This window comes from Cinclus cinclus, chromosome 1 (genome assembly GCF_963662255.1).
Source record: "Cinclus cinclus chromosome 1, bCinCin1.1, whole genome shotgun sequence".
Classification (NCBI taxonomy): Eukaryota; Metazoa; Chordata; class Aves; order Passeriformes; family Cinclidae; genus Cinclus; species Cinclus cinclus.
The window spans coordinates 16,579,458-16,592,647 of NC_085046.1; the positions used below are offsets into that span (position 1 = coordinate 16,579,458).

Here is a 13,190-nt window from a genome sequence, read left to right on the forward strand (position 1 = left end):
AGTTAAATATGGGTTTCCAATATCAAAATGGAGTCTTACTGTTAGACCCTTAAAACAAAAAGAAAAGTCTTCTTCAGACAGAAGTCTTCTCTTGGAGAGGGAGGCATGCCAAAGACCTCATGCAAGCCACCAGGGACTTTGCTATTGCTATTGATTGTACAAGGAAGGTTCCCAGCAGGATACAAGTCCAAGACAAATAGCAGGATAAATAAATAATGTCGCCGTTATTCTGCTGACATGATGGGAAGTCTCTTCCCAGCAAATCTGTAAATGCCCATTCAGGAACCCAAATGAAACTTCAGATAAATGCAACTGTCCTGAAGTTACTGCATCAAAGAATCAATGGAGAAAGCTTATTACCATGTGACAGACCAATCAGTCTACTCAGATATTCTATAAGGGCTATAAATATGAGACTCAGCAGGAATCAGGGTAACAGACAAGAAAAAATCTTAGCAGTTTGCTCAGTTTAATTGATGACTATGAAACAACCTTGAAAAAACTTTTCTATGATGTAATAGTTGTTGGAAAATCTTTGCTGGAATTCAACAATTTAATTACTTAATTTTCATCATTTATTTTTAAAGAGAAATTATAGTGTAATAGAATTAAATGAACATAAGTCTTCAAGGCTGCTACAGCTTTTTATTTGGGGACATCCATACCCTTGGCCAGCACCCAACACTGAAAATGCATTACCAGCTCCTTTCATCCGAACTTTGGGGCTCTGTGCTGCAGAGTTTAGTTGAGCACTGGTAGAACAGAAGGTAACAATGATTCACAGCCTGCAAGGTCTTATGCAGCAAAACATTAAGAAAACAAAAGCAGGGAATCAGTTTCAATGTCAAAGTGGAGCAAATGTGTCACAATCCATGGCTGATTGACATCACTTTGAAGGCAGTGCACTCCTTGAAAAACCATGAACGTTTTCCAGATGGGCCCCCTAAGGTGTTGTGCAATTGAACTTTGTAGAGACAAACACTGGCTTAATATAAAGTTATACAGAGAAGACTGCAGCTTTTGGATCCTTACATCTACTGCTGAGCAGTGATGAAAAGTTATTTTTATGACCTACCTTGTCCATTAGGAGTAGACTCTATCTAGGGCACTTTTTTTTTTTGCTTCCTACCACCCTGCTCTTCTCATTAGCTCTTCTTTATGAGGCTGAACTGAAATCAATGAACATATTTTATAGCTAGATCTTTATTTTCTTCTCACTTCAGTATTCATGAGGCCTAAAGTGTCTGTAGCAAATTTTTCTATTCACAAGTGCTTGATGCCTCTAAACTCTGTATTAGAATACATACTCATGTGAATACATACTTTGGCCTTATGAAGTGAATACACACAATATCCTGCAAACACTGCAGCCATGCCTATCAACACCTGCTGTCTTTGGGAACTCCAGCACCAGTACATCCTCCCGGAGACTCAACTGTTGCTGCAGGCTAACAGCCCCTCCACTCCTTATCTTGCCATTCTTAAATTATTTATGTGGGAGTTAAGAAAGTACAGCATCCCAAAAGGCACATCTTAACTACACGGAAAAACGGGAAGGGACATGCAAATAAAGGAAATGAGAATTTCACTAAAAACAACATCCTTGAAAAGAACATTTGCAATGTCTTTAAACTTGCACACCTGAAGACTACAGTAAACGTCCTAAGAAAACACAAGAAACTAGGTTTTCACCCTAGGATATGATGAAGAAAGGGTGTCTAATGGACTGCACAGAATGTGTACATGCTGAGTGAACTACCAGGTATGCCCACCAGCCCAGCATGTAAAGGCAGCTACTCTATCTGCACAAGATCTCTTCCCTCTATCAAGTTTCCACTTCAGCTGAAATGTCAGAAATTGTTGTCTAGGGAGAAAAAAGCAGAATGTGCACCAAAGATGAAAGCCAGCCAGGCATAAGCACATCAAGATACCACTGTGGCATCAAAAAAAGGAAAAAGGATTGGCTGATTTACATTTGAAAAAGAGGTATGTTTGCAAAGCCAGCATGCTTCAATATTTAAAGATGGATTACACATCAATAGCCTGTGATTACCTCATTCTGAATTACTGTATCCTAGCACAGTTGCAGTAAGGGAGAAAAGACGTTCTTGATTTCTCAATATTAGAAAGGGGAACTACAGCATAAATTTGCATGTTGCCTATCCATCTATGCACAGTTCTCTGCAGTGTTTAAAACTGCACTGCTTAGGGACTATCTTCATAGTTTTGAAATCATATCTAGCAGAACACTTAAATGTATTTACACTAAATAAAACATTGGGACAGTGGTGGCAGAGTGTATCTAGCCACCCTGAATTCAAAACTGAAAACCTGTATTTGACAGAATAAAAGCCATATAAAAACAGTCAGTAGCTTTTATTTGCCACATTTCCCTCAAGAGTGGGAAAATTATTCATTCCTGTTGTTGATTAGCCATATGGTCCTGTTAACTGTATTTACCTTGATTAGTGTTCAAGATGTACATTTTTCAACTCTCATTAAAAGTATTTGTATTTCTGTATTTCCAACAGTTCCTGAATAAAAGGAGGGGGGGGGGTTGGAGAGGGTAGAAGTGGAGAAGATGAGTACAATAAAATGTCAATTAGTTTAAAAATTCCAATATTTGGGATTGGAAATGGTCTTGAACAGGGTGATGCCTGACATTCCAATGGGCTCTATCACAGTCCTTCATCATAGTTAATGCTATGTGACAACACCATTCCAAATTACTGTGTTGAACCCTAAGCACTTTTTCCATTATTTTTCAGAACTGAATACAACCTTTTCCAAGTGTGCTCACTACTACCAATTTTACCTTGACATGCTGGATTTACATCCAGTGCCACTGGCCACAGGTGCTTCAGGAAGATGGAAAGACCAGACCCCCATGCTTACTCTCTGTTCAGAACCTGGCAGCACCACAAGGTGGTGAGATGAGGACAAAGTAGTTCAGCTTTAGTGCAACTTTTGAAGACTTTAGCATTGGTCTGAATGAGAATTCCCAGCAAACAAGACCCTTCTGAAAAGGTCTAGCATGAGTCAAGGCTGGCAGCACATTCTCATCTCGCCTTCATCACAAAGTAGCAATTAGTCTCTTCACTCTGTGGCTGAGATCAACTTCTCTGTTCTCCTTGCCAGTAGAGTTTCTTGGCCTTTCTTAAGGGCACTTACACTTCCTCACACAAGTTGTATGCTGCCTGAGAGCTCCCTGTTTGAGGTGGTAGGCTGCTATGCAAAGGTCAGTTATTTTCAGCTCTTCTTTCTTCATTTGAAAGAAGAAAGATTCATTTGAAAAGGCAGCCTGATAACTGATGAGCCCTTTAGGTTGTTTGCAGGTAATGTCTTTTCACAGTCCAGTACTTCTACAAAGACATGATTACAATGCAGCTGGTTTTCTCTTTAAGGCTCTGGTAGATTTCTAGCCCTATGTTAAGTCTGAATTTTTTTAAAAAAATCTGATTTTTATTCAAATTATTTAAATGTTCAGTTTCTTTCCAGTAGCTTTGCTACACTTACACTTCATGTTTGAGCTCTCCCTTGGTCCATTCAGAACTGCTCTCAGAATTCTCCTATTTTGTTGATGCTTTTTCTTACAATATCACTGTTCAGCTTCTCATTTTTGAGAATATTTGTTTCAAAATCCACCATTTCTGTCCTTGTCTAACCAGCTACTTTCGTTAGCTTAGGCTCATACTTTTTGGGCGTGTTTTATGTAGTAATGTTTGCATTATTAAATCAATAATAATGCCACAGCACATAAAGATGTTTGCTAGTATCACCTTCAGCTGTTTCATTCCTTAGTTGTTCAACTTAGAGAAAATTTTTCACCTCTGCACACAGCCATAAAAATCTGACTTGGTAAGGCTGAAAGTTATTCTGCAAGATCCTCTCAAACTCTGTCAAAGCCTTTGAAAACCAAGGAAATAAGAGGAGCCTGTTTCTTTACAGACTCCTCTGCAATCACAGACTCCTCTGTGATAGCTGAGATAAAATGACCACCAACAGCACTGAGCCTGCCCCTTGTGCTGCATCCAGTGACCCTTTACTTCTCTGACTCTGCAGAAGCCTCACCATCTTCCCACATCAGATTCAGGAAAATCACTCTGTCAGAGCAGTCCAAATAGAATTCCAACATTTTCACTATTCAGAAAATATCTCTTTTTCCCAGGCTTCATCACACAATTTCGTCAGAGGCATTAAACTGTTGCTGTCAGGTGCTGTCAGCTTTTCTGACGGGATCTCACAAATTTTCATCTCCCTTGAGTTTTTTGAGCCTCTTGCACCTTGTGTCAATACCAGGTTCATGGCTTACAGCTTTCACTACTGATTGGCATGAGGGCTGTCCACAGCAAAGATTTATCTGAAGTGATCCACATATCTGATTCCCCTTCTGTATTAGCTATGAATAATTTTTCCTCTTTATTCTTTGTTTGGCACATTTCCCTCATTTACTTTCCTGCTGAAATGTTTCACCTTTTCCTATTAAAGCATTAGAATCTCCCCTTTATCTGTTATATTTTTCATCTTTTTCTATCTTTCCCTACAAAGCTTTTCACTCGTGGTTTAGCTTCTGCTACTCCTTCTGTGACTTCTTCCAAATTTTTTTGTTCTTATAATTTTGGAGTTCTTCCTTCTCTTAGCAGTGGGCCACCTTTTCTGCCTCTGGCTTTCTCCAGTTACGACTCTTGCAGTTTAACAATATTTCCGCTGAGGTGATCTCAGGGCTGCTGATTCACTTTCACCTGTGTTTGAGAAAGCCTCAAATGAATTCCACAGTACTGATTGGAGCTTTGTCACGGTATCTTCTTGCCATTCCATTTTGTTCTTTAGGCTAATTCCAACAACTGCTTCAAGTCACTACTTTGCAGTTACATTTACAGGTTGGCAATGGTCAGATGGGTCAGTGGAACCAGAAGTTTGGATCAACTGTGTTTTGGATGAAAAAGCTACATTTTGTTTTGTTACCTATCAAATGTGCAAGTCTACATGAACAGAAATGAAATCTAACTTAATGACTCTTTGCCAAGAGAACAAAAGATATTCTGGTTTAGACTCTAGTGTCCTACCTCACTTCATGGCCTGTGCTGCATTGTTAAAGAAGCAGAGAGTGTTTCTTCCTGATCTATCCTCCAAGTTTCCAACAATAAAATTATGGCATTGAAGCACCAGCTATTTCACCAAAACCACTGTGTTTAAACACCCTAGAAATACAGAAACATATATAGAAATATATAGAGAGAAATATCCTCCATGATTCCTTCCTATTTGAACTGCTTTATACTTTGGGATGTGTGATATTCTTTACCAAATGAGTGACATAAAGCAACTAAAAGTGGTATAATGCAACTACTTAACTTTTTAAAAACATTTGAGAGATCCCTTGATCCTTAACTCCTCCAGTGATACCCCAAGAGGAACCATGAATATATATCTATGTTTGCACACCAACATCTTACTGTTGTACATTATTTTATTTTCAATGTTGTACATATTTCTTGCAATGTCTATCCCTCTGCCACTCCCTGATAACCTACAAATAGTGTAGCTCACCTGGTCCCATGAGACCAAAATTTTAAGAGCTTTTGGTGGCAGACCTTGGAAGAAGTACTCTCATGTCTACATGCTCATAATCCCCCTTCACAGAGCTATAAATATATTTATAGGGCATCACATTCTCCAAAAGCTCAATTCCCACACTTGACAATGGACCCAGCAGTTCTATTATTTATTACCATTACTCTGAATTTACAAGTGTATAAGTTGGACCTACTGATCTTTAGTTCTTGTCACTATAATAAGGAGTCTTTATAAACACAGATGCCACATTTCCTATATTCCATTCTCCTCTACTGTTATTAATGTATATCTATTACACAATAAATAGTTTGGCAGTTTTCTAGGCAGAAATCAGAAGAGGATTCTCTAGCAGAACCTTAAGAAGTTCTAGCAGAATAGACTTAAAACTTCAGAAACTTGTAAAAGTCCCTCTGAAGAGAAGCCCGGCTTTTAAAAACCAGTCATCTGCCTTGCTATAGGCTTTATCTATTTATTGCCATTCCTTTTGTCAAGATCTAAGTGGAAACTCATGAGCTGGTATTTACCACATTCTCTATAGAGTCTTACTATTATGGCCTAGGTCAAAATGAAAGTTGTGCCATCACTGTATCATTTTGTCAGTAACACTTCATCAGTAATTGTCCAAAAGGTCTGTGTTCTCATGGCCATGCTCTGCTCCATCTTTTTCCTGTGGTTGGCCTTTCAGCAACTGCCTTGGATCTCACATACATTCTGCAATGTTGGAAAAACCAGGCTGATGGCAATTTTCCATTGTTAAGTACTGTCTGGCCATAAGTGCAACCAGTGTAATCCGAATACCTGAGGTACTTCTTCACTTCTCTAAAATACTTATGATCTGCATCTGCTCTCACTGACTGGTTGATCTATTTTAAGACAAAAACAATATCACTTCTGTCATAAGCTAAAGGATGCTTATGGACCTTTATCATTCACTTTGTGAATTATTATGCTCACAATATCATTGCCAAGGTGCCTAGGTTGTTTCTTCCCAAAAGTTTTCTGTTGATAGACCTTAACTTTTCAGGACCTTAGCTTTTTGAAGGTAGCAACTACCAGGATGCCCCATGAAATACAAGCACTGAGAAGTCTTCTGCAGTCACTTTACTAAAGAGGTAATCTGATCCCATTTACCTTCTGATTTTACTGATCGACAGCCAGATCAAAATGCCACGTATCTCCTCATCATTCCTGTCAGCACTAAAAGGGCCTTAATTTAACGCCTTTTATTTTCACCTCCCATCTTTTGCTCCCTTGAACACTTTTGAAGTTTGCTTCTTGATATAGTAGCAGTACGCTGTTCTTTCTGGTAAAGTGTTGCATTAAAAACTATTTTTTGCAACCATTTGAATACTGTAGTGCTACAGGTAGGAGTGAATCCAAAGAAATACTCTTCTCTGACTCCCACACAGCACAATGGAAATGAGCAGTTTAACACAGCAACTTTAATCACAGACATATATTCTAACTAATTGTGGTTTTCTTCACTAACAGTTGGAAATTCTCAAAAAGGCAGATTTTTTTAATATACTTCAATATGTGTTCTTTCCATGATTTTACCTACTTGGCAGAGAATACATAGTAAGCTAGTAGTTTTCTTCTTTCACTCCAAATTTCTACAATTTCCCAACATAACCAGCAGTTTTCGTATGCAAATACTCATTGTTCTCAGTACTTTTGCCCTTCATACAACTTCTCATTTCATGGTAAACACACAAGATCTTTGTCCTGCTGCACCAACAAGATAAAGAACACTAAAGGAATATCCAATAAAAATTCAACACAATGATATGAAAAGCAATGAAAAATCTATCAGTTTCTATTCATTGAAAATATCAATCATAATGGAAAGGTTTGTTAACCACCATATTATTTCTTTTGCCTACATTCCCTTCCCTTTTCCTTGTGAGATACACATTTAGAGAAAAGTCAAGTTTCCTGTAAGGTACCAAAATTAAAATTGAATAATATAATCTGGTCAAATGAATGAACTGCAGTGTCTCAAAGGCATTGTTTTTCTTTCAGGAAAAAGGAATGCTTTGTTTTATGTCTCATTCTCACTCATTCATATGACATGATATCTAATGGTAAGAGGGAATCTGGAAAAAAACAAATACAAACCCTTTCCTAATGACTGAAAAGCACTTTAGAAACAATGAAATATGTGTACATGCCTCTTTAGAATTGCTTTGGTATTAAAGATTCAAATTTAATGTGTTTCTTTACTCATAGACTACTTTGGGGAAATTACTAATCATCACAAATGTAAAAATGTGCTTTTCATGACTAGCAGGCTTTTGTGAAACACAAGATTTCTGTGTTATGTCTAATAAAGATATCTATATATATCTATACCATAAAGACATAAAGATAGCAGATATCTATACCATAACATATGCAAGTGTAAAAGTGTAAGAATGAAAACTATTTATCAACCTATTTGTGAGAAAACATAAATTTCCTATAGAACAATCAATATTTCAGTGTGTACAAAAGAAGTCAAGCCCAGCTTGCATTAACTGAGTATCACTTTTTAAGTCTAGAAAAGTTTTTCACTCACAAGAAATTCTTGTCATGATGCTGTCTATGACACTAAAAGTGAGTAACATTACCAGATTAAAACCTCACAAAATTGGAATGAAGTTCTTCTGCTAAGTCAATGTCAAGCAACTAAACAGATGCCCACAACAAACTTTTCATAACAAAAAACTTTATTAATACAATTACGTCTGTAATTTGAATAATTTAATATAATATCATTAAATACAAAGACACTGTCAGAAACAGAAGAGGTTAAAAAAAAAAAGAATGTTATTGCTCATTCTGTGATTTCCTGGCAGGATATTAAAGTCTTTCAAAATGAGCCATGCATTTGTAACACAGATACTGCAGGATCAGGAAGACTGTGGGATCAAGTGTTCCAAAACCCAAAATGGAAAGACATATCTAGTTACAGAAAGTGGATGAAGCTATTAATTTCAATAATGTAGCATACAGTACACACCTAAGTTTCCCAAATGTAGGTAGTGAATATATGCCAGCTTCAGTTAATTTCTTTATAGCAAATTTGAAGTTTCAGAGAATATTCTGCACTTACTGAGGCAACAGTGAGATTTCAAGAGATATTACCAGCTTTTCAGTGAGGTAAAAGCAGAAAGTTCATTAGCTTAATACATAAATGCTGCATCAGCAATTTACAAACATTCCTTAGTATATTCATGCTTTAGTGGAAAAAAAAATATCTTTAACCATAGAATCACATTTAAACTCTCTAGGAACTAGAATTATTCAGAAATATTTCTCTTTACCATAATTATTTTCCAGCTAGTCTCTTAAATATATTGAAAACAAACATCATTCCCAGTAGCGGTAATGCAGAGACTTTCAAGATCCCAAGTTTCTAAAAACCCCATGTCCCTTAGATAGATGTATAATTAATTGGCCTGGTTTTCCAAAATTATTCAACAGTTTCCTTGATTTTTGCTGAACATCTACAAATGCAAGTGTATTTCATTGGAAGATACAAATTGCTCAGCTTTTTTTTCCCTTCTTTTTTTTTTTTTCTTTTCCCAAAACCACATAAACGATTTAGGAAAACATTCCAGTTTGGAAATCCCATCCTCCCCTTGAGCTGCGCTCCTTGCCTGAGAAACTGACTGTCAAAAAGGGAAGTTACACACCCAAGATAAACGAGCTTGTACCACACAGTGAGGGGGAAAATCAAAGTCAAGCACATGGGTTTACCTTAGCCTTGCGGAAATGGTAGACCACCAGCATGCTTATGAAATCCAGCAGCATACAGAGTGTTTGGAAGGAGATGATAGCCAGCCGTAAATACTTGTCCTCCTGTGCATAGCAGGGAGTATCATCTGTGCAGAAAGAACATCCTTCTCTGCAGGGTAGGCAGGTGTAGATTTCCTCTGACAATTCCCCACCAGAAAAGCGATTTTCTGCATCCTTTCCTGAAAGCAGAAGAGCAAGGGGAGACACCTTTAGCTGTGTGGGATGGGGAGTTCATCATCACTCCTCTGCTGCGCTTCCTTTCCCTCCCGTCTCTCAATACGTTACAAAATTGCTTGGCCAGTGCTGCTTTTCTCAATGAAACATCCTTTGTAACATTCAGAAAACTCAGACCAGTGGGGAAAGTGAGCTTATAAAACATCAAATGCTTTCCTGTTATATTTAAAATGGGCTAAATCTGCACGGGAAATTCCATGAAGAATTTTGAATGGGGAAAATGTTACGTGAAACATTTGGGGGAAAAGGAAAGGATTTTACACGGACAGATGAAGGGCAGACCCATTAACTACCTAATGTTCATAGTAAAAGCTCTGATGCTATTTCAGATTGTTCCTCAATTTCATAAAAATGCTATCTAATGAATTAATGGGATTCAAATTAAATTAAATCATTCTTAATTAACATTTGTTCAACAGGATGTTGCATGATTGCACTACTCTGTCCCCAAAGAAAAACCAAGTGCACTTAGGCTAAGCATAGTTTTCCATTGCTCACACAAGCACACCAGGAAGAAAACCTATTGGAAAGTTAATATTTTGTATAGGAAAATAAATGACTCTTGAATGACATCTCATCCATCAATGTGAACCCATCAAGAGCTCACACAGAAGGATTCCTAATTTTTCTGATGCACAACACTTGCCCACAATCCCCTGTAAGGCCTGTAAGGCTGCTTACCCTACAGGCTATGAATAGAGTTAAAAGGTGAAAGAGAAAGGGGGTCCAAAAAAAGAATACTGTTAAATAAAAGGAAGAAATTAATTTTTTGAAAATGTTTTTTATAGGCTAAAACAGCCTTAGGAGCGCACAGAAACAACAGAATGTGGCTGAAGCCAAATCAATGGTGTGTTATAATGTGTAATAACTCCTCTCACTTTTCACAGTTCCAGAGAACTGCTTCAATTTCTTCGAAATTCTCTTTCTCCGACAGTGAAAATTATGCACTGCTGAGTCCTTCAAGAGACAACCTATTCCACCTATGCTGCACATACATGTAGGCTTATGCAACTCTCTTCAGACTTCAAGCTTGAAACAACTGAAGCAGAAGGTTATCTACAAGGGTAATTGCTTCTTGCTTTCTCAAATCTATGTCTGAGTGCGCACGAGCACACATCTGCTGCCAGGCAAAGCCTGAGGAAGGGACAGAGGCCATGCTCTTTGTCCTTGGTGTAGGCAGGATGATTTGCTCCCACATCCCAGAGAGAGTAGAGGACAGGATGGTATTTCTCATGCAGATCATGAATTTCTCCTTGGAGCTGGATTCTAAACTAAGATGTTGGAAACCTGAATATAGCAGAGTAGTGCTGACTCATGTTGGAAGTCAGATTTTTAGATACAAGGAGTAAGCAGGAAGAGATCTTGTAGTTTTTTGACCCAGACTGTGTGAGACAGGAATGGAAATCTTGGAAAATAACCATGCTTGGGCATACCAAGCAGATGGAGAACCCGTAAGGAACACCAGTGTTGAAGATATTCTAAGACTGGAACTTCTCTTCAGAGCACACACCCATGAATCTCAGCCCATTATCATTCCAAGAACTTTAACAGAAACCTTCTCTGAGTCTGACATCAGATCCCTGCTTTCTTAATTACAGCTAGAGCGACAGACCCACACTGTCCTCTGCCAGAGACAGAAGTCACAGTCTCCCACCTCCCATCTCCATATCCAAACCAAGTATATTGCCCACTGTCCAAGTTTTCTACTTCATTTCTTCAACATTTAAGCTCACGTCAATCTCCTTTTCCACCACATAGCTGTTCCTTTACCATTTGTATACTTGCCCTTCAATTAGCCCATCTCTTTAAAAGCTCACATTTCTGAGCCCCATAAGCCATTTGTTGATATATTTTTATTGTGTCAACTAAATAAATTATCTGCAGTATAAAAATGTACACGCAGAAAAAATACAATTCAAGCCCCACAGCTGTGAGACTACTTGTCAGAAATATTATATGAATATGGCTTAGTAATTTAGCATGATCTAAACTTGATGCACTTACTATAGTTCTGAAATGTTCAACCTTGAAAGTAATTCCAAATACACTATATTCCATTTTATCTTATCTGAAACACGCGTGGGAGTGTCTTCATGTGGATGCTCATCACATACCACAGGGATAACAACAGTTAAATAAACAGTTGCATGTTGAAATGAGTATCCCCCGGATATGACTTCATAACACAACAGCAAGCTTTTGTTTAGATGTATCTGGTGTGACTTTTAGAGATTGGGAGGCAGTGGAGTCACCTGGAAGAGTTAAAGGAAAGACTGGACATGGCACTCAGTGCCATGGTCTACTCTATGGCAGTGTTTGGTCATGGGGTGGACTCAGTGATCTCAGAGGTCTTTTCCAGTCTATTGGTTCTGTAATATTGTCTGTCGTGTACAAAGAAAGATCACTGATGCACATCTTCTGCATTGTCTGCACTACCAGCCAGGACTGATTCTTCTGTGAATATCTTTTGGCTATCAAATGGAGGTGGAGGTGTCTGAGGAGAACTGGATGTGGCACCCAGTGCTCTGGTCTGGTTAACAAAGGTTGCTCACAGGTTGGATTTGGTGATCTTAGAATCTTTTCCAACCTACTGGATTCTGTGTGATTCTTCCTTACAGCTTAACAAAGGAAAGATCAAAAAAATTGGATCTGAATGAAATTTTCCACAATGCAATGATGAACAATTAACAGTTCCCGTATTTATTTTTTTTTCTCCTTGACAAAAAGAAGGAACTTTTTTCAGACCCTCTAAAATAAATTCTTGAGGAAGAACTGTTCATCACATATACCACTGACAGGGATCTTGTCCACCCACACCCTTGCCCTGACTATATGTCTCAAGGCACAGCTGCCCAATACATATTTGAATATTTCTGCCCTTTTTGTCTGGTCCTGTCCCCTCACCAAAGTCAATCAGTTCAAGACACAGACAGTCCAAGGTAAGCCTGGAGTGCCTCTAAGGGAACTGCTAGATGTTTCATAGTGCCTTGTCCTATCCCAGCAGTTCTTTGGGATTACATGTCTTCCACAGTGAATAAAAACAGTTTTTCCTCCCCAGAAGATTCTAGACACTGGTAAGGTAGATAGACAAGAAGTAATTTCTGCTCTGTGTAAGGCAGTAGCAGTTTCAGCACTGTCACAAATGAGATGGAAGCAAACACTGTGCTGCAGAAGTTAAAACTGAAAATTAGGCAGGTGTAAAAAAAGAAAAGAAGAACAGAAATAAAATGTAGTAACCAAAAAATAAAAAGGATAAAAAGGAAGGAGAAAAGAACAAAATAAAGTAGGTGGAAAGTAGAAGTAGGGACACAAACTAGCATGAAGTATAATAAAATAAACCAAAAAGATTAAATATTTTAGCTATTTCCTCTACCATATTATTTTTTCCTAGCTCTTCTCTCTTCTATCCCAGTCTTATTTTTCTGTCTGATTGGCCCATCTGTTTTTGAAATGTTCTCCTGAGGGTAACACTTCATCAGCTTTGGTTCTCCTAAGGACACTTTGCCACGCAAGGGATGCCTCAGCAGCTGCAACACTGCCAGCTGAGACCTTCCTGCAAAGTAAGAATGGCACAACAGACTGCTGAAAGCCAGGGCAGG

At 38.2% G+C, this 13,190-nt stretch overlaps 1 protein-coding gene across 1 annotated transcript in view; it reads right to left on the reverse strand.

Moving 5' to 3' along the window:
- The window catches only part of GPR158 (G protein-coupled receptor 158), a 180,218-nt gene that overhangs the window by 85,158 nt on the left and 81,870 nt on the right, over positions 1-13,190 (reverse strand). The window contains exon 4 of the mRNA XM_062494249.1: positions 9,319-9,536. Within this exon, the coding sequence (XP_062350233.1) occupies positions 9,319-9,536 (218 nt within the window). The remainder of the gene's footprint in view (positions 1-9,318; positions 9,537-13,190) is intronic.